Source organism: Trematomus bernacchii, unplaced genomic scaffold (assembly GCF_902827165.1).
Source record: "Trematomus bernacchii unplaced genomic scaffold, fTreBer1.1, whole genome shotgun sequence".
Classification (NCBI taxonomy): Eukaryota; Metazoa; Chordata; class Actinopteri; order Perciformes; family Nototheniidae; genus Trematomus; species Trematomus bernacchii.
In genome coordinates, this window is record NW_022987844.1 from 92452 (window position 1) to 114993 (window position 22542).

General features: G+C 42.3%; 2 protein-coding genes across 2 annotated transcripts in view; both read right to left on the bottom strand.

Annotated features, from left to right (window-relative positions):
- Nucleotides 1-7662, bottom strand: part of LOC117468663 (kinesin-like protein KIF20B) — a 37422-nt gene extending 29760 nt beyond the window's left edge. The window contains 2 exon segments of the mRNA XM_034112889.1: nucleotides 4925-5031; nucleotides 7568-7662. Of these exon segments, the coding sequence (XP_033968780.1) occupies nucleotides 4925-5029 (105 nt within the window). The 5' untranslated portion in view covers nucleotides 5030-5031; nucleotides 7568-7662.
- Nucleotides 7663-16964: 9302 nt separating this feature from the next.
- LOC117468660 (microfibril-associated glycoprotein 4-like) lies at nucleotides 16965-21681 on the bottom strand. Its single transcript, XM_034112885.1, has 6 exons — nucleotides 21499-21681; nucleotides 20764-20916; nucleotides 20485-20523; nucleotides 20006-20102; nucleotides 19756-19923; nucleotides 16965-17373 (listed from the first exon to the last, which is right to left on the bottom strand). The coding sequence occupies exons 1-6, from the start codon at nucleotides 21664-21666 to the stop codon at nucleotides 17129-17131; spliced, it is 870 nt and encodes a 289-aa protein (XP_033968776.1). The 5' UTR covers nucleotides 21667-21681; the 3' UTR covers nucleotides 16965-17128.
- Between the last annotated feature and the right edge of the window lie 861 nt (nucleotides 21682-22542).

Here is a 22542-nt window from a genome sequence, read left to right on the forward strand (position 1 = left end):
GAAGAGGGGACACATGTTGATGAAGAAGAGACATGAAAGACAATGAGATGGGACACATGTTGAAAGAACAGAGAGACATGAAGAAGAGGGGACACATGTTGATGTAGAAGAGACATGAAGAAGAGGGGACACATGTTGATGAAGAAGAGACATGAAGAAGAGGGACCAATGTTGATGAAGAGAGCATGAAGAGAGGGGGACACATGTGATAGAAGAAGAGACATGAAGAAGAGGGACACATTTGATGTAGAAGAGACATGAAGAAGAGGTACACCTGTTGATGAATGAGAGAGACATGAAGAGAAGGGGACACATGTTGATGTAGAAGAGACATGAAAAGAGGGGACACATGTTGAATGCAGAAGAAGACATGAAGAAGAGGGGACACATGTTGATTAAAAGAGACATGAAGAGAGGGGACACATGTTGATGAAGAAGAGACATGAAGAAGAGGGGACACATGTTTGATGAGAAAGACTGAAAGAAGAGGGGACACATGTTGATGAAGAAGAGACATGAAGAAGAGGGGACACATGTTGATGAAGAAGAGACATGAAGAAGAGGGGACACATGTTGATGTAGAAGAGACACGAAGAAGAGGGGACACATGCTGATGTAGAAGAGACATGAAGAAGAGACATGAAGAAGAGGGGACACATGTTGATGTAGAAGAGACATGAAGAAGAGGGGACACATGTTGATGAAGAAGAGACATGAAGAAGAGGGACACATGTTGATGAAGAAGAGACATGAAGAGAGGGGAACACTGTTGATGAAGAAAAGGACATGAAAAAGAGACATGAAGAAGAGGGGACACATGTTGATGTAGAAGAGACATGAAGAAGAGGGACACATGTTGATGAAGAAGAGACATGAAGAAGAGGGGACACATGTTGATGTAGAAGAGACATGAAGAAGAGACATGAAGAAGAGGGGACACATGTTGATGTAGAAGAGACATGAAGAAGAGGGGACACATGTTGATGAAGAAAAGACATGAAGAAGAGGGGACACATGTTGATGAAGAAGAGACACGAAGAAGAGGGGACACATGTTGATGAAGAAGAGACATAGAAGAGGTGGACCATGTTGAATGTAGAAGAGCATGAAGAGGGTGACACATGTTGATGAAGAAGAGACATGAAGAAGAGGGGACACATGTTGATGAAGAAGAGACATGAAGAAGAGGGGAACACATGTTGATGTAGAAGAGACATGAAGAAGAGGGGACACATGTTGATGAAGAAGAGACATGAAGGAAGAGGGACACATGTTGATGAAGAAGAGACATGAGAAGAGGGGCACATGTTGATGTAGAAGAGACATGAAGAAGAGGGGACACTGTTGATGTAGAAGAGACATGAAGAAGAGGGGACACATGTTGATGAAGGAAGAGACATGAAGAAGAGGGGACACATGTTGATGTAGAAGAGACATGAAGAAGAGACATGAAGAAGAGGGGACACATGTTTGATGTAGAAGAGACTGAAGAAGAGGGGGGACACATGTTGATGAAGAAGAGACACGAAGAAGAGGGGACACATGTTGATGAAGAAGAGACACGAAGAAGAGGGGACACATGTTGATGAAGAAGAGACACGAAGAAGAGGGGACACATGTTGATGTAGAAGAGACACGAAAGAAGAGGGGACACATGTTGATGAAGAAGAGACATGAAGAAGAAGGGGACACATGTTGATGAAGAAGACTGACATGAAGAAGAAGGGGACACATGTTGATGAAGAAGAGACATGAAGAAGAGGGGACACATGTTGATGAAGAAGAGACATGAAGAAGAGGGGGACACATGTTGATGAAGAAGAGACATGAAGAAGAGGGGGACACATGTTGATGAAGAAGAGGGGGACACATGGTGATGAAGAAGAGACATGAAGAGAGTGGACACATGTTGATAGAGAAGAGACATGAAGAAGAGGGGACACATGTTGATGAAGAAGAGACATGAAGAAGAGGGGACACATGTTGATGTAGAAGAGACATGAAGAAGAGGGCAGGGCTCGAGCTTAAGGACGTCCCGTCGTCCCGGGGCCGAAAAAAATAGGGTCGGGGAGGATAAAAAAATAATCTTGGGACGAATTTGGGACGAGAGTTAAAATAAAAATACCCTGATAACTCTACTACAGTACGAACGGCGATGAAAATGAAACTGACTGCACGTTTTGTGTAGCACACAGTTATTAAACCTCCTTGTCAACATAAACACACACGCACAAAACATTTAGCAAACCGCGAAATACACACACACTACACACACACACACCCACACACACACACATCACACACACACACACACACACCACACACACACACACACACACACACACACAACACACACACCACACCACACACACACACACCACACACACACACACACACACACACACACACACACACACACACACACACACACACACACACACACACACACACACACACACACACACACACACACACACACACACACACACAGCTGTTGCCCGCAAACTCCTGGCCCGCAAATTATTGGGTCTAGCTATGTACTGAGTGTGTGTATTTCGCGTTGAGTGATGTACAATGACAATGGCATCCCGTGGAGGAATTCTGCAATTGTTTACGTTACATCACGAAAACGCACAGCAGAACCTAACCCTGGAGCGCCGGCCTCTTTATTTACTAACTCCTCTTCATCCCCTATGGGTAATAAGGCTGAGATGAGAACTCTCCATCGTATTTAGTCCTTAGCAATATGCTGCGTCTCTCCCCATGTAGGGATGGGTACCGAGCCCCGGTATTAAACGGGCCCCGGGCCGGAATTATTAAAGACAGTGGTAGCGTTAAGCTCCGACGTTATCTGACTTTTTATCGGTAGTGGAGACATTTAAAACATATATGTCATGTATTATTGCTACATGAACATTATATCGCAGTTTTAGTTTCGCCAACTCCGTTTCTAATATGCAATAAGTCTACAAAATGCGTCTATGATGTATTTTCGATCTTATTTTCGATCTTTCCAATCCAGACGAGAGAGCTCTCTCCCCCGTCTGTGTGCGAGGGGGCGGGGCAGTTTGTAAAGGTCTCCTGACTGTGTTACAGACTGTCATCCTGGTTAGTGGTTACTCTGGGTTCTGTCTTCTGTCTTCAGGACAGAGTGTTGGATGTTTTTGATAATTGGATAGAACTTGATTGGATTCAATATTAGAGTAACTTTCTCGCTTGTGTGTTTTTTTTTAAATATATTTGGCCTTTGTTTATGTGTTTGACTGATTTACTCAATTAAAAAGGTTGATGAATTATCATCTAATGATTTGTATGATGTTTTATTTATGTTAAAGGTCACTTTGAATGATTTTAACTAATGATAATGTAGAAAAACTAATATTTTAAATTCGGGACGGTCCACATTAATTTCGGGACGGCTTAGATTGTATTTCGGGACGGTTCCGGGAGGATGGTGAAAGAAGTTAGCCGAGAGCCCTGGAAGAGGGAACACATGTTGATGAAGAAGAGACAGGAAGAAGAGGGGACACATGTTGATGAAGAAGAGACATGAAGAAGAGGGGACACATGTTGATGTAAAAGAGACATGAAGAAGAGGGGACACATGTTGATGAAGAAGAGACATGAAGAAGAGACATGAAGAAGAGGGGACACATGTTGATGAAGAAGAGACATGAAGAAGAGGGGACACATGTTGATGTAAAAGAGACATGAAGAAGAGGGGACACATGTTGATGAAGAAGAGACATGAAGAAGAGACATGAAGAAGAGGGGACACATGTTGATGAAGAAGAGACATGAAGAAGAGGGGACACATGTTGATGAAGAAGAGACATGAAGAAGAGGGGACACATGTTGATGAAGAAGAGACATGAAGAAGAGGGGACACATGTTGATGTAGAAGAGACATGAAGAAGAGGGGACACATGTTGATGAAGAAGAGACATGAAGAAGAGACATGAAGAAGAGGGGACACATGTTGATGAAGAAGAGACATGAAGAAGAGGGGACACATGTTGATTAGAAGAGACATGAAGAAGAGGGGACACATGTTGATGAAGAAGAGACATGAAGAGAGGGGACACATGTTGATGAAGAAGAGACATGAAGAAGAGGGGACACATGTTGATGTAGAAGAGACATGAAGAGAGGGGACACATGTTGATGTAGAAGAGACATGAAGAAGAGGGGACACATGTTGATGAAGAAGAGACATGAAGAAGAGACATGAAGAAGAGGGGACACATGTTGATGAAGAAGAGACATGAAGAAGAGGGGACACATGTTGATGAAGAAGAGACATGAAGAAGAGGGGACACATGTTGATGAAGAAGAGACATGAAGAAGAGACATGAAGAAGAGGGGACACATGTTGATGAAGAAGAGACATGAAGAAGAGACATGAAGAAGAGGGGACACATGTTGATGAAGAAGAGACATGAAGAAGAGGGGACACATGTTGATGTAGAAGAGACATGAAGAAGAGGGGACACATGTTGATGAAGAAGAGACATGAAGAAGAGGGGACACATGTTGATGAAGAAGAGACATGAAGAAGAGGGGACACATGTTGATGTAGAAGAGACATGAAGAAGAGGGGACACATGTTGATGAAGAAGAGACATGAAGAAGAGGGGACACATGTTGATGTAGAAGAGACATGAAGAAGAGGGGACACATGTCGATGTAGAAGAGACATGAAGAAGAGGGGACACATGTTGATGAAGAAGAGACATGAAGAAGAGGATTCTGCATAATAGGTGACCTTTAAAACAGACAGGTACAGACAGACAGGTGAGAGACAGGTACAGACCGACAGGTGAGAGACAGGTACAGAGAGACAGGTGACAGACAGGTACAGACAGACAGGTGACAGACAGGTACAGACAGACAGGTGACAGACAGGTGAGAGACAGACAGGTACCTGTGCAGGCAGAGCATTGAACTCCTCCAGGAGGTCTCTCTTGATGTCGTCCACGACCACCGGCCCCTCTCTCTCCGGCTTCTCCCCAAAACAAGACTCCATCATTTCTGCAGGAGACATCAATCACATTAACACCTGTTGTCCCTCCTGGTGGTCCAATCAGAGCTGCTGCCTTCATCATGTGATCTACATGTGATGCTTCAAGGCCTTAGGGTCAGTACAAGTACTCATATCTTGTACTTGAGTAAAAGTAGAAGTACTCATATCTTGTACTTGAGTAATAGTAGAAGTACTCAGACCTTGTACTTGAGTAAAAGTAGAAGTACTCATATCTTGTACTTGAGTAAAAGTAGAAGTACTCATATCTTGTACTTGAGTAAAAGTAGAAGTACTCAGATCTTGTACTTGAGTAAAAGTAGAAGTACTCATATCTTGTACTTGAGTAATAGTAGAAGTACTCATATCTTGTACTTGAGTAAAAGTAGAAGTACTCAGATCTTGTACTTGAGTAAAAGTAGAAGTACTCATATCTTGTACTTGAGTAATAGTAGAAGTACTCATATCTTGTACTTGAGTAATAGTAGAAGTACTCATATCTTGTACTTGAGTAAAAGTAGAAGTACTCAGATCTTGTACTTGAGTAAAAGTAGAAGTACTCATATCTTGTACTTGAGTAAAAGTAGAAGTACTCAGATCTTGTACTTGAGTAAAAGTAGAAGTACTCATATCTTGTACTTGAGTAAAAGTAGAAGTACTCATATCTTGTACTTGAGTAAAAGTAGAAGTACTCATATCTTGTACTTGAGTAAAAGTAGAAGTACTCATATCTTGTACTTGAGTAAAAGTAGAAGTACTCAGATCTTGTACTTGAGTAAAAGTAGAAGTACTCATATCTTGTACTTGAGTAAAGTAGAAGTACTCAGATCTTGTACTTGAGTAAAAGTAGAAGTACTCATATCTTGTACTTGAGTAAAAGTAGAAGTACTCATATCTTGTACTTGAGTAAAAGTAGAAGTACTCAGATCTTGTACTTGAGTAAAAGTAGAAGTACTCAGATCTTGTACTTGAGTAAAAGTAGAAGTACTCATATCTTGTACTTGAGTAATAGTAGAAGTACTCATATCTTGTACTTGAGTAAAAGTAGAAGTACTCAGATCTTGTACTTGAGTAAAAGTAGAAGTACTCATATCTTGTACTTGAGTAATAGTAGAAGTACTCATATCTTGTACTTGAGTAATAGTAGAAGTACTCATATCTTGTACTTGAGTAAAAGTAGAAGTACTCAGATCTTGTACTTGAGTAAAAGTAGAAGTACTCATATCTTGTACTTGAGTAAAAGTAGAAGTACTCAGATCTTGTACTTGAGTAAAAGTAGAAGTACTCATATCTTGTACTTGAGTAAAAGTAGAAGTACTCATATCTTGTACTTGAGTAAAAGTAGAAGTACTCATATCTTGTACTTGAGTAAAAGTAGAAGTACTCATATCTTGTACTTGAGTAAAGTAGAAGTACTCAGATCTTGTACTTGAGTAAAAGTAGAAGTACTCATATCTTGTACTTGAGTAAAAGTAGAAGTACTCAGATCTTGTACTTGAGTAAAAGTAGAAGTACTCATATCTTGTACTTGAGTAAAAGTAGAAGTACTCATATCTTGTACTTGAGTAAAAGTAGAAGTACTCAGATCTTGTACTTGAGTAAAAGTAGAAGTACCAGAGTGTAGGAATACTCTGTTTCAGTGAAAGTACTGCATTCAAAATGTTCCTCAAGTGAAAGTAGAAAAGTATTCTCATCAAAATATAGTGAAAGTACAGTAAAAGTAGTCGTTGTGCAGATTGGTCCATTTCAGAATAATATATATGATATGTTTTATAATGATTGATCATGAAAGTGTTCTCAAAGCTGGTAAAGGTGCAGCTAGTTTGAATGACTTTGTATACTGCAGGGTAGCTTGTGGATTTACTCCAGGTGGAACTAAAGTCTGATTTAACACTTGGTTATATTTCACATCATTCATCCACATCTGTGAAGTTACTAAAGGTATTAAATACATGTAGTGGAGTAGAAGTACACCATGTACCTCTGAACTGTAGAGGAGTAGAAGTACACCATGTACCTCTGAACTGTAGAGGAGTAAAAGTACACCATGTACCTCTGAACTGTAGTGGAGTAGAAGTACACCATGTACCTCTGAACTGTAGAGGAGTAGAAGTACACCATGTACCTCTGAACTGTAGAGGAGTAGAAGTACACCATGTACCTCTGAACTGTAGTGCAGTAGAAGTACACAGTAGCATAACATCGAAATACTAAAGTAAAGTACAAGTACCTCTAAATTGTACTTAAGTACTTGAGGACAGTACTTAGTTACTCGACACCTCTGCAAATAAAGCGGTATTTCCCGATCAGACATACACAAATATATACACTACCATTAACTAACTATAAACATATTAAATATAAAGTAACAATCATAAGAAATAAACAGCTGTAAACATCTTTGTTGTTAGCATTAGCCACATCGAGCTAGCCCTCATAAACACACACGCGTCCGTTAGTTGAGTTTAAAACTCCTTTAGGAACCACACGCGACATTAAAACACAGCCGAACAACTGAGATAAACATTATATTGAAGAGTAACTCACTGAAGCTGTGTTTTATTCAGCGGACATCGCATTCAAAGGGACAAAACCGACAGCTCGCTAGCGTTAGCTCTGCTCCTCGCGCGTAACTGTTTGAACTGAAGCCCACAAGGACCAATGAGAAGGCTGGAACAGGGAGACGTCAAAATATCTCGGATACGATCTCGCGAGAGTACACGGCCAATGAAAAATACTTTATTACTCCTAAATTCTGCAGACAGACAGACAGACAGGCAGAAAGACAGACAGACAGACAGACAGACAGACAGACAGACAGACAGACAGACAGGCAGACAGGCAGACAGACAGGCAGACAGGCAGACAGACAGACAGACAGACAGGCAGACAGACAGACAGACAGACTTTAATAGCATTAAATAGTCAAATAAATATATATACATGTGGAAATACACATTTCCAGTAACAAATATAATGCAGGATATTATTGTGCAAGAAATGGATTATTAAATATTAAATGGAATATTAATGTAAACTGCACAGTGGGATTTTAAGTTATTAAGAGGAGCAGAGAGTTCTCTGTAGACGCATACTACAGGAGCAGAGAGTTCTCTGTAGACGCATACTACAGGAGCAGAGAGTACTCTGTAGACGTATACTACAGGAGCAGAGAGTACTCTGTAGACGCATACTACAGGAGCAGAGAGTACTCTGTAGACGCATACTACAGGAGCAGAGAGTACTCTATAGACGCATACTACAGGAGCAGAGAGTACTCTATAGACGTATACTACAGGAGCAGAGAGTACTCTATAGACGTATACTACAGGAGCAGAGAGTACTCTATAGACGTATACTACAGGAGCAGAGAGTTCTCTATAGACGTATACTACAGGAGCAGAGAGTTCTCTATAGACGTATACTACAGGAGCAGAGAGTTCTCTATAGACGTATACTACAGGAGCAGAGAGTACTCTGTAGACGCATACTACAGGAGCAGAGAGTACTCTGTAGACGCATACTACAGGAGCAGAGAGTACTCTGTAGACGCATACTACAGGAGCAGAGAGTACTCTGTAGACGCATACTACAGGAGCAGAGAGTACTCTGTAGACGTATACTACAGGAGCAGAGAGTACTCTGTAGACGCATACTACAGGAGCAGAGAGTACTCTATAGACGCATACTACAGGAGCAGAGAGTTCTCTGTAGACGTATACTACAGGAGCAGAGAGTACTCTGTAGACGTATACTACAGGAGCAGAGAGTACTCTATAGACGCATACTACAGGAGCAGAGAGTACTCTGTAGACGTATACTACAGGAGCAGAGAGTACTCTGTAGACGCATACTACAGGAGCAGAGAGTACTCTGTAGACGTATACTACAGGAGCAGAGAGTACTCTGTAGACGTATACTACAGGAGCAGAGAGTACTCTATAGACGCATACTACAGGAGCAGAGAGTACTCTGTAGACGTATACTACAGGAGCAGAGAGTACTCTGTAGACGCATACTACAGGAGCAGAGAGTACTCTGTAGACGTATACTACAGGAGCAGAGAGTACTCTGTAGACGTATACTACAGGAGCAGAGAGTACTCTGTAGACGTATACTACAGGAGCAGAGAGTACTCTGTAGACGTATACTACAGGAGCAGAGAGTACTCTGTAGACGCATACTACAGGAGCAGAGAGTTCTCTGTAGACGTATACTACAGGAGCAGAGAGTACTCTGTAGACGCATACTACAGGAGCAGAGAGTACTCTGTAGACGTATACTACAGGAGCAGAGAGTACTCTGTAGACGCATACTACAGGAGCAGAGAGTTCTCTGTAGACGCATACTACAGGAGCAGAGAGTACTCTGTAGACGTATACTACAGGAGCAGAGAGTACTCTGTAGACGTATACTACAGGAGCAGAGAGTACTCTGTAGACGCATACTACAGGAGCAGAGAGTACTCTGTAGACGCATACTACAGGAGCAGAGAGTACTCTGTAGACGCATACTACAGGAGCAGAGAGTACTCTATAGACGCATACTACAGGAGCAGAGAGTACTCTGTAGACGCATACTACAGGAGCAGAGAGTACTCTATAGACGCATACTACAGGAGCAGAGAGTACTCTGTAGACGTATACTACAGGAGCAGAGAGTACTCTAGAGACGCATACTACAGGAGCAGAGAGTACTCTATAGACGCATACTACAGGAGCAGAGAGTACTCTAGAGACGCATACTACAGGAGCAGAGAGTACTCTATAGACGCATACTACAGGAGCAGAGAGTACTCTGTAGACGTATACTACAGGAGCAGAGAGTACTCTGTAGACGCATACTACAGGAGCAGAGAGTACTCTGTAGACGTATACTACAGGAGCAGAGAGTACTCTGTAGACGCATACTACAGGAGCAGAGAGTACTCTGTAGACGTATACTACAGGAGCAGAGAGTACTCTGTAGACGTATACTACAGGAGCAGAGAGTACTCTATAGACGTATACTACAGGAGCAGAGAGTACTCTATAGACGCATACTACAGGAGCAGAGAGTACTCTATAGACGCATACTACAGGAGCAGAGAGTACTCTATAGACGCATACTACAGGAGCAGAGAGTACTCTATAGACGTATACTACAGGAGCAGAGAGTACTCTATAGACGTATACTACAGGAGCAGAGAGTACTCTGTAGACGTATACTACAGGAGCAGAGAGTACTCTGTAGACGTATACTACAGGAGCAGAGAGTACTCTGTAGACGTATACTACAGGAGCAGAGAGTACTCTATAGACGTATACTACAGGAGCAGAGAGTACTCTGTAGACGTATACTACAGGAGCAGAGAGTACTCTATAGACGTATACTACAGGAGCAGAGAGTACTCTGTAGACGCATACTACAGGAGCAGAGAGTACTCTGTAGACGCATACTACAGGAGCAGAGAGTACTCTGTAGACGCATACTACAGGAGCAGAGAGTTCTCTGTAGACGCATACTACAGGAGCAGAGAGTACTCTGTAGACGTATACTACAGGAGCAGAGAGTACTCTGTAGACGTATACTACAGGAGCAGAGAGTACTCTGTAGACGCATACTACAGGAGCAGAGAGTACTCTGTAGACGCATACTACAGGAGCAGAGAGTACTCTGTAGACGCATACTACAGGAGCAGAGAGTACTCTATAGACGCATACTACAGGAGCAGAGAGTACTCTGTAGACGTATACTACAGGAGCAGAGAGTACTCTATAGACGCATACTACAGGAGCAGAGAGTACTCTATAGACGCATACTACAGGAGCAGAGAGTACTCTGTAGACGCATACTACAGGAGCAGAGAGTACTCTGTAGACGCATACTACAGGAGCAGAGAGTACTCTATAGACGCATACTACAGGAGCAGAGATTACTCTATAGACGCATACTACAGGAGCAGAGAGTACTCTATAGACGTATACTACAGGAGCAGAGAGTTCTCTATAGACGCATACTACAGGAGCAGAGAGTACTCTGTAGACGTATACTACAGGAGCAGAGAGTACTCTGTAGACGTATACTACAGGAGCAGAGAGTACTCTGTAGACGCATACTACAGGAGCAGAGAGTACTCTGTAGACGCATACTACAGGAGCAGAGAGTACTCTGTAGACGTATACTACAGGAGCAGAGAGTACTCTATAGACGTATACTACAGGAGCAGAGAGTACTCTGTAGACGTATACTACAGGAGCAGAGAGTACTCTGTAGACGCATACTACAGGAGCAGAGAGTTCTCTGTAGATGCATACTACAGGAGCAGAGAGTACTCTGTAGACGCATACTACAGGAGCAGAGAGTACTCTATAGACGTATACTACAGGAGCAGAGAGTACTCTGTAGACGTATACTACAGGAGCAGAGAGTACTCTGTAGACGTATACTACAGGAGCAGAGAGTACTCTGTAGACGTATACTACAGGAGCAGAGAGTACTCTGTAGACGTATACTACAGGAGCAGAGAGTACTCTGTAGACGTATACTACAGGAGCAGAGAGTACTCTGTAGACGTATACTACAGGAGCAGAGAGTACTCTATAGACGTATACTACAGGAGCAGAGAGTACTCTATAGACGCATACTACAGGAGCAGAGAGTACTCTGTAGACGTATACTACAGGAGCAGAGAGTACTCTATAGACGCATACTACAGGAGCAGAGAGTACTCTAGACGTATACTACAGGAGCAGAGAGTACTCTGTAGACGCATACTACAGGAGCAGAGAGTACTCTATAGACGCATACTACAGGAGCAGAGAGTACTCTGTAGACGCATACTACAGGAGCAGAGAGTACTCTGTAGACGCATACTACAGGAGCAGAGAGTACTCTGTAGACGTATACTACAGGAGCAGAGAGTACTCTGTAGACGTATACTACAGGAGCAGAGAGTACTCTGTAGACGTATACTACAGGAGCAGAGAGTACTCTATAGACGCATACTACAGGAGCAGAGAGTACTCTGTAGACGTATACTACAGGAGCAGAGAGTACTCTGTAGACGTATACTACAGGAGCAGAGAGTACTCTATAGACGCATACTACAGGAGCAGAGAGTACTCTATAGACGCATACTACAGGAGCAGAGAGTACTCTGTAGACGCATACTACAGGAGCAGAGAGTACTCTGTAGACGTATACTACAGGAGCAGAGAGTACTCTGTAGACGCATACTACAGGAGCAGAGAGTACTCTATAGACGCATACTACAGGAGCAGAGAGTACTCTGTAGACGCATACTACAGGAGCAGAGAGTACTCTGTAGACGTATACTACAGGAGCAGAGAGTACTCTGTAGACGCATACTACAGGAGCAGAGAGTACTCTGTAGACGTATACTACAGGAGCAGAGAGTACTCTGTAGACGTATACTACAGGAGCAGAGAGTACTCTATAGACGCATACTACAGGAGCAGAGAGTACTCTGTAGACGCATACTACAGGAGCAGAGAGTACTCTATAGACGCATACTACAGGAGCAGAGAGTACTCTGTAGACGTATACTACAGGAGCAGAGAGTTCTCTATAGACGCATACTACAGGAGCAGAGAGTACTCTATAGACGCATACTACAGGAGCAGAGAGTACTCTGTAGACGTATACTACAGGAGCAGAGAGTACTCTATAGACGCATACTACAGGAGCAGAGAGTACGCTAGAGACGCATACTACAGGAGCAGAGAGTTCTCTGTAGACGCATACTACAGGAGCAGAGAGTTCTCTATAGACGCATACTACAGGAGCAGAGAGTTCTCTATAGACGTATACTACAGGAGCAGAGAGTACTCTGTAGACGTATACTACAGGAGCAGAGAGTTCTCTATAGACGTATACTACAGGAGCAGAGAGTACTCTGTAGACGTATACTACAGGAGCAGAGAGTACTCTGTAGACGCATACTACAGGAGCAGAGAGTACGCTAGAGACGCATACTACAGGAGCAGAGAGTACTCTGTAGACGTATACTACAGGAGCAGAGAGTACTCTATAGACGCATACTACAGGAGCAGAGAGTTCTCTATAGACGCATACTACAGGAGCAGAGAGTACTCTGTAGACGCATACTACAGGAGCAGAGAGTACTCTGTAGACGCATACTACAGGAGCAGAGAGTTCTCTGTAGACGCATACTACAGGAGCAGAGAGTACTCTGTAGACGTATACTACAGGAGCAGAGAGTACTCTGTAGACGTATACTACAGGAGCAGAGAGTACTCTGTAGACGCATACTACAGGAGCAGAGAGTACTCTATAGACGCATACTACAGGAGCAGAGAGTACTCTGTAGACGTATACTACAGGAGCAGAGAGTACTCTGTAGACGCATACTACAGGAGCAGAGAGTACTCTGTAGACGCATACTACAGGAGCAGAGAGTTCTCTGTAGACGTATACTACAGGAGCAGAGAGTACTCTGTAGACGTATACTACAGGAGCAGAGAGTACTCTATAGACGCATACTACAGGAGCAGAGAGTACTCTATAGACGCATACTACAGGAGCAGAGAGTACTCTATAGACGTATACTACAGGAGCAGAGAGTACTCTATAGACGCATACTACAGGAGCAGAGAGTACTCTATAGACGCATACTACAGGAGCAGAGAGTACTCTATAGACGTATACTACAGGAGCAGAGAGTTCTCTATAGACGCATACTACAGGAGCAGAGAGTACTCTATAGACGCATATTACAGGAGCAGAGAATACAATTATAAAATGCAATAACGTGCTTTAACCAGTAGGTGTCCCTTTCTATCAGCTGTGCACCGTTATGGCGTAAATACAGCCTATCTACCAATTGGATCAAATATAAAAGTCAGCCGAATTAGTGTTGATTCTGCAAGGAGACGTATTGTGTGAAAAGAAATGTAAGATGTTGTTTAATTGCTTATATATTTAAGATCCACGTCAAGTTTTCAGTTTTAGCGGCAGTTCCTGTTACCCTATACCTTTAAAGGTACTGTACTTCCTCACAGAGCCCCTCCTCCAACACACACGAACGCGCACATGACCAATGAGGGCACGAGATAAGTTTGTGCACAGATGGAAGGCTGACAGGCAGGTAGGCCATCCAGTTACTTTAGCCGGGCCGGCTCAGATGATTGGTCGTGCTTTTTACAGTACTACAGCTTCCACAGATTACATTTCTTTATGGATTTTTTGTCAAAGCACTTCAGATATTCATTGCTATCAGGATGTTAAGAGCATTCCATGGAATATAACAAAAAGTGTATGTCGAGCCGGTTTCTCAAACTTACCTACCCCACCTTTAAGTAAAAATGTAATTGAAATTCTATTTATTTTTCCTTTTTTTTATTGATTGTTATAATTGTACTCAGCCATGTTATGTTAGATGTCAATCCACTTACACTGTAACTACTCTGGCCTTGAAAGAAGGTTACGCATCTAACTGATGTCCACTAATCCCTATAAAACAAAGTTCAAGCATACATTAAGCACAAAACAATAAATAAGGGCACTTTGATATTTATTTTGTATTTGATATTATTTGATCCTATCTTCTACTTTACACCTGCATGTTGTACACTGTCCCTGCCTGCACCATGTCCAATGTTGTCTCTGTTGACAACCTACTAGGCGATTAAACTGATCTTGTATCTTGCTTATTTCTCCTTAGGAAAGTGGGCACGGGATGACAGCTTCCTTGACACCATCATGGCGATGGAGGACCGCCGTGCCATGGTCAGCAAGGAGAATGAGGACCTGCGTGCCAAGGAGATGCACGACGAACGGCTGCTGCATTCACACAAGGCCCAGGAATCAAGGCCCACTGCTTCTGGCAGTGCTAAGCGAGCTGATTAAATCCAACAGGCCTTCAATACAAAAATTAAGAAAAACTTGTCGTCGTTGATAAACTGTACAATGACTTGTTGGGAGGCGTGTGGTGCAGTGGTCTGGTGCGTTGGTGTTCGGATCAGGGGAGCACAGGTTCAAACCCCACTGCAGTCAGCATGTCGTTGTGTCCCTGGGCAAGACACTTCACCCCAAATTGCCTACACCTGGGACAGTTAATTTTGTATTATTGTGATTATATATATGCCACTGTTATTAATACTGACACTTCACTTTGCACTAAGGTGTGTCTGCTGCTGAGCCTATCTATTGTTATTATATATATATATATGTTTTGATACTACTGACACTTTATTTTATATTGAAAATGTTAACTTCTATTTACATGCATACGACACACCTGGGACAGCGTGATGCTGTTATTGATATTGTCTTGAGTGTGCAATAAAAGAGAACCTACATGGCGATTAAACAGAGCCTGTATCTTACATTTTTCATTACATTTCATGTAACTAAGCTTGCTTATTTCTCCTCTGACACTTTATCTTTACAGTGACCTGTGTAGCATCCTATACATGTGATGTATAGGATGCTACACAGAACAAAATAGGTCCAAGCACTGAGCCCTGTGGCACTCCATGGCTAACTTTGGTCTGCATGGAAGATTCATCGTTGACACATACAAACTGAGAGCGTTCAGATAGATAGGACCTAAACCGGCCTAAAGCAGTTCCCTGTATGCCAACTAAGTGCTCTTGTCTTAAATGCAACAGTAAGGCTATTTTTATCGTCGTCAACATGAATATTAAAGTCACCTACGATAATGACTTGATCTGTTGTAAGTACCAACGTCGATAAAAACTCAGAGAATTCTGATCAGAATTCTGAATAAGGACCTGGTGCACGGTACACTGTAACAAATAAGATTGGCTGCAAAGTCTTCCAGGTCGGATGCATAAGACTAAAAACAAGGCTTTCAAAGGAGGTATAATTTAATTATATTGATAAGTAAACTTGAGTCAAAGATGGCTGCAACTCCACCTCCTCGGCCTGTGCCTCGAGCAATATGAGTATTGATATGGCTGGGTGGAGTGGCCTCATTTATGCTGACATATTCTTCATGTCTCAACCAAGTTTCAGTGAGACAGCGCATATCAATATTATAATCTGATATTAAATCATTTACCAATATTGCTCTAGATGCTAGAGATCTTATGTTTAAGAGACCACATTTAATCTTCCTGTTTTGTTGCACTGTAGTAGTTGTTACATTTACTTTTATGAGGTTATTATGTATGACACCTCTATTAGGTTTTACCTTAAATTGACCTTGGGCAGACACACACACCGTTAATATTGGGTTTATTGGGTTGAGGATTCCTATGAATGACTGCCCAGGAGAGAGCGCAGAGAAGCGTGTAAGACTGCGACTCCGCCTCCTGGTCTCAACTCCAGTTTGTCATGGATTACAAAGCTCTGAAATGTTTGCCTAAATGAGATCTGCACCTTCCAGAGTAGGATGAATGCCGTCTCTCTTAATCAGACCAGGTTTTCCCCAGAGGGCTGTCCAATTATTTACGAAACCCACATCGTTTGCTGGGCACCACCAAGACAACCAGCGCTGGAATGATGGCATGCGGCTATACATGTCGTCATTGATCAGATTGGGGAGGGGACCAGAGAAAATTATGGTGTCCGACCTTGTTTTAGCATATCTAAACACCGACGCCACATTAGCTTTGGTGCATTCTGATTGGCGTAAACGAACATCATTACCACCGACGTGAAAAACAATCCTACTGTATTTACGTTTATTTTTAGCCAGCAGTTTAAGATGCGCCTCAACGTCGCCCGCTCTGGCCCCCGGAATGCATGTGACTGTGGCTAAGAATAAGGTGAAGACTGCAGAGAAAGACCCTGAGGTTCAGAAGGTTAAAATGTTTTTTCCCATGAATAAGGTGGAGCTGGAGTTCGTCTCTGTTGCCAGCAGAGGGCAGTGATTTGTGATCATTTCTGTTTGTGAACAGGAAAGTGTGAGGACACAGAGACAGAAAGACCCAGGAGACAAAGTGAAGACATCACATCAGCTTAATTGTTTTCATTTATTGTCAGCGTGAAGCAAATAGTGATTCAGTTTGAATTTAAAACGTAGACATTATCACACTGTGTGGATCTGTTTCCATCTTAAAGTGATGAGTGATTACATGTGATTGATATCAGCTGAGGACATGTTGCTGTCCTGCAGAACTACTGCACAGGACGGATCTTCATGCTGATGGATTTCAGGGAGTAGTTGTAACCCTTCCAAGAGGACCAGATCACTCCGTTATCTGTATTACCCTGCTGACGATAAACCCCGTTGAGATTTGTGTCGTAACAACGGTTGTACCAGAACCCCCCCACGTATGATGTGGCACAGTTAACAGTCGAAGAGTCCTGGTCTTTGTCGAAGGTGGAGAACTTCTGTCCGTTATGATCACTCAGGGAGTCTCCTACAGAAACACAACAAGTGTATAATCAGAATATTATAATACAACTAATACAGGGATGAAGTATTTCTGTGTTGGTCCCTGAAGGCAGCATGTCCCTGGTCCAATGGGATTTCTCCATGTGATTTTGTAATATAGCAGAAAATAATCTCCACACATTAAAACACTTTATGATTTCTGAAGTTTAAATGCATCTCCAGAATATATATAACAACATTAGGCTGTAAAGGAACTACAGCACGGTCCCTTTGGGTAATGTTCTCTTTGTCAATCAGTCATTAGCCTGAGGACAGCCCAGATCATTCATTGTTAAATATATAGGAACCTCCAGATGTGTGATATACAGAAGAATGTCATCGGCATATAGCCACAGTTCCTGATCTGCTGTTGTTACCCACTTATTTAGTGGGAATGCTGACACAGCATTCCCACTATCTGTTATGCTACGCACGAAATTCTTTATTATTCCGCCGGGTTATTTTGCACTGCTTCTTCTCCCACATTGAACATCGCAGAAACTCCGTTCAAACATCAAAACGTTCAGCTTGGTCGGGAATCAATGGCTATTACTTTTATCATTCATAACTTTCATAATTCCAGAGATACATCCCATAATACATCCCATTTTTAACATGGAAGTCAATGGAGAAATCTTCAGACTTCAGCAATCTTCATGCAACTTCAACTGCTAACTGCTCCTTCTTCAACTGCTAACTGCTCCTTCTTCAACTGCTAACTGCTCCTTCTTCAACTGCTAACTGCTCCTTCTTCAACTGCTAACTGCTCCTTCATACTTTCACTCAGAAACCTCATTCCAACTTTAAAATGTTACACATCTTTCTGACATTATTCGTGTAACACAACCTTTAAATCTGATTCGTACTTTTAGAGATATTAAACATTGTTCAGACCTTGGTAAAGAGGCCTTCTTCAGATTTTAGAGTGTGTGATGTCACAGCTAGAGTGGAGGACAGATTTCATTTTGACTTCATATTTTCTTTTAAACCTGACATAATTCCCAAACCCTACATTCCTGAAACATAATTCTTCATGACAAACGTAGGAAAACATCTCGTAGCTTGAAAGATAAAAACAAATTAAGCAAAAATAATTAAACAAAATGCCTTTTGAGGGCATGAAGTGACAAAAACCTTCAACATGTCTCCATTAAAACCCATTGTAATTTCACCTTTCCCCACCACAGCAGCCACACACCTTTAGTTAAACTGCCAAAAAGGCCACATTATTAACCCGAAAGTACACAAAAAGTACACTTCAGATGCTCAAGTTCCTTGACATGCTTCACGCTTTGAAATTTCACCGATATCTGTTACGGTTCTTCAACAAAACAGGTAACAACATTCAGAACAATGAAAATGCTCTCCTCTCACTGATCACCATGGAAACCTTTGATCTCTGGAGACGTCGTTAGCTCAAATATAAACACCTGTGTTATGGAACACGATGATGTCATAACTCCAACTGACATAATTAGAGCAGCAGACTAATGACGTGGTCACTGGAGTTTAACAGACTGTCTCAGCCTATTCCTTTCCGTCTGATGGAGACTTCATACTGACTTCAACATGTTCCACATATTTTAGACATTATTGGTGACGTATGCTTTTAGTTCTAAAGTTTTCAGTTCAAATATTCTGCACGTCGTTAGCTCAAATATAAACACCTGTGTCATGGAACACGATGATGTCATAACTCCAACTGACATGCTCAGAGCAGCAGACTTCAGATAATGGTTAATGGTCCTGCCCTCAACAGCTCTACGTCAATTATGGGGTGTCATCATATGCCGTTTCCATGGAAACACATCCCTCGCCATAAAAGACGATGTCGCTATACATGAACTCCTATGAAAATGTTCAAAAAGTGCTCAAACTTCACATGTGTGCTAACAGTCCAGCCGTGAAGACATCTACGGGACAGTTTTGAGATTTCTTCAATTGCCGTTGCCATGGCAACACAATGCTCCAAACAGCCCAAAACTTCACAGGGTTGGTAACGATGCAGCCATCAACGCATCTAAGCGTATTATGGGATGTCATCAAATGCCGTTGGCATAGCAACAGATCATTCGCCATCAAGTTAGTTCAAAAGTTTGCAGTTCAAATATTCTGCTGCTTTTCCAAGCCTTTTTACTTTCTTTTCTTCTCTCATCACACATTCAAGCCCCCAGCGTTCATGTATCATTTCAATCTAAATGCTTCACTTTCTTCTTACACATTACATTTCAGCATAAAGCATTCCCACTAGCAATTTCTTCAGGAATTGCATTCTCTAGTCTCTCTCTGATGTCTGAAAGCCAGTCCTAAGTGTGAGAGCGTCTCCTGAACATCAGAAAGACATCAAGCACTTCCTGCTGTTCCTCACCTGCCCCTCCATCAGTGAATCCAGAAACAAACAAAGTGAACCCGGAGGACTCGGGCTGCACGGTGAACGAGGAGTACCGAGCGAACACTTTGCCGCCTTGAAAGTCCTCCATGTCCACCTGCAGCTCGTAATTCTTCCTCAGAGTCAGGAGGGAGAGAGTCTCAAGACCTGCAGACAAACAGACACCATGAACGCTAGGAAACCGTGAGTTTGATCAAGTCAGGACCTCCGGTTCGTCTTCATCTCTCACCGAGCCAGTATTCTCCGAAGGCGTTACCAAAGCCCGTCTTGTAGTCATACCAGGGCCGGTAGAAGTTCACCGAGCCGTCCATCCTCCTCTGGAACACCTGGGGGAAATACTAAATCTCTCAGCAAATATAATGGACATTTCCAGTCCATGGAAAAAGAGCATGACAGAGTTGAACCAGCCTCTACTGGGAACAGGAGCCAACAGTAGATCTAAAGTGGAGCCTCTGATTTCTCACTGCCATTCACTGAATGCATTCAGGAGCTAACCTGACTAGCATGGTTTAGCTAACACACTTCAAGTGTCCCAACGGTCTCTGGATAGATATATCAAACTGTAGATTTGATAGATTAGACTAAATACTTTACTTTTTTTTATCCTGCACAAAGATACTGTACGTATATTTCATCTCTGCTGTCTGACCAGGTTTCAGTTCACAGATAACTGGGGGCCAGATTTAGCTTTTGAGTTCAGGTACTCACCGTCCACCGTCCGCCCAGTGAGTCCATGTCACAGTACACCTACACACACACACACACACACACACACACACACACACACACACACACACACACACACACACACACACACACACACACACACACACACACACACACACACACACACACACACACACACACACACACACACACACACGCACACGCACTCGCACACACACACACACACACGTTCTCATTAACACATCCTATCCATTTGATCAGTGAGATATACTGTTGTATGAAATCTCTCAGAGGCTGTACCAGGTAAGCAGAGACGGGATCGATGGGGTAGATGGGGTAAACTCCACTGGGTCTGTTGATGATGTCGCTGCATTCCATTGGGAGGATCTTAGAGCCCTGAGACATGCCTCTGTCAAACAGCAGAGCCAGGAGGACGAGGCCGACTGAGACCAGCTGGACAGAGGACATGTTGTTCTGACTTTAATCTGAGAAATCCTGAGTCAAAAAATGTAATTCTGGGAAAAATCTGATTTAAAAAGAACAAAATACATTTCAGGGAAAAAAGTCAAAATTCTGACTTTAATCTCAGAACAAAAAACCCCACTTTTTGTCAGATCTAAAACAAAATGCACATGTGGCTCTCATGCTCTTCCACATAGGTAAGATAACAAAGCACATTTTATCCTCATATTTGATCACACCATATGAAGGATATTATAATATATATATATATATATATATATATATATATACAGCAAGTATACAGAAGAGGATCAGGGTCACATGTAAAACATCTTTTCACATCGGACCAAAAGTGATTCTTCTTTTCAAAAAGTCAAAGTTCAGACTTTAATCTCAGAAATAGAAAAAAAACACTTTTTGTCAGATATATAAAAAGATATCACAATTATCCTCTTCTATACAATGAATAAAAGGTTATAAAGTAAGTTCATCAACAACTGTATCTTAGGTCATTTTGCTGAATGCAGGACTTTGAATTATAACAGAGTATTTTAAATGTTAAATTGTCCTCACCTTCATGGTCATGTTTCTGCTGCAGTGATCTGAAGGAGATCTTCCCGCAGTGTGTCCACTCTGCCTTCCTGTCTTATTTATGTTGAACACATCACTGATCAGCTGCTGTTTCTCACCGATGAACTCCGGCCCAGAGGACGATGCCCTGACGTCATCACCCTCGCACATTTGTCATATGTTTACAAAAAACGATATGTATGTGTCTCCGATCAGGAGTCGCAGCACCGCCCGACCCGTCCTGCAACACGGAGCCCTTTCTTAAACCATGCTAGATGTATGTGTGTGCATAAAGCTGAGCTATGATCATAATCTCACAGAACGTGGTTATGATCAAATTGTTTACCGTGAGATCTACTGCATACTTTTGGCCATAATCTCGCAGCCCTACAAATGAACTGAGATTTCCACACACACACATTCAACTATTCTAATACGCCCGACCAATACAAAGCACGTACAAATGTTTTGTGTCTGTATAAATCATTTTAGATGGAAACTAATTCAAGTTTAATGATGCTACCCACCCCGAACCTCCACCCCACATATCACATCCCAACTTAACCCCTGCACGTCAGCACATTTTGGGGACAAGAGTCCATTGAAAGAGGCAGCCTTGTTAACTTTTAACTGAATGGCCTTGGGTAAGGGGTATTTCATGTGTTTTCCTCCTGTTGAAAGGTGCTTTATAAATAAACTTGCCTTGGATCTTTGACAAAACAAACATGGAACATTTTCCTTGCTTTAAACTGCTGTTTTATTGGAGTCTATTTAAAGGTAGGGTAGGTAAGTTTGAGAAACTGGCTCGAGATACACTTTTTGTTATATTCCATGGAATGCTCTTAACATCCCGATAGCAATGAATATCTGAAGTGCTTTGACAAGAAATCCATAAAAAAATCATCATCTGTGGAAGCCGTAGTACTGTAAAAAGCACGACCAATCATCTGAGCCGGCCCGGCTAAAATAACTGGATGGCCTACCTGCCTGTCAGCCTTCCATCTGTGCACAAACTTATCTCGTGCCCTCATTGGTCATGTGCACGTT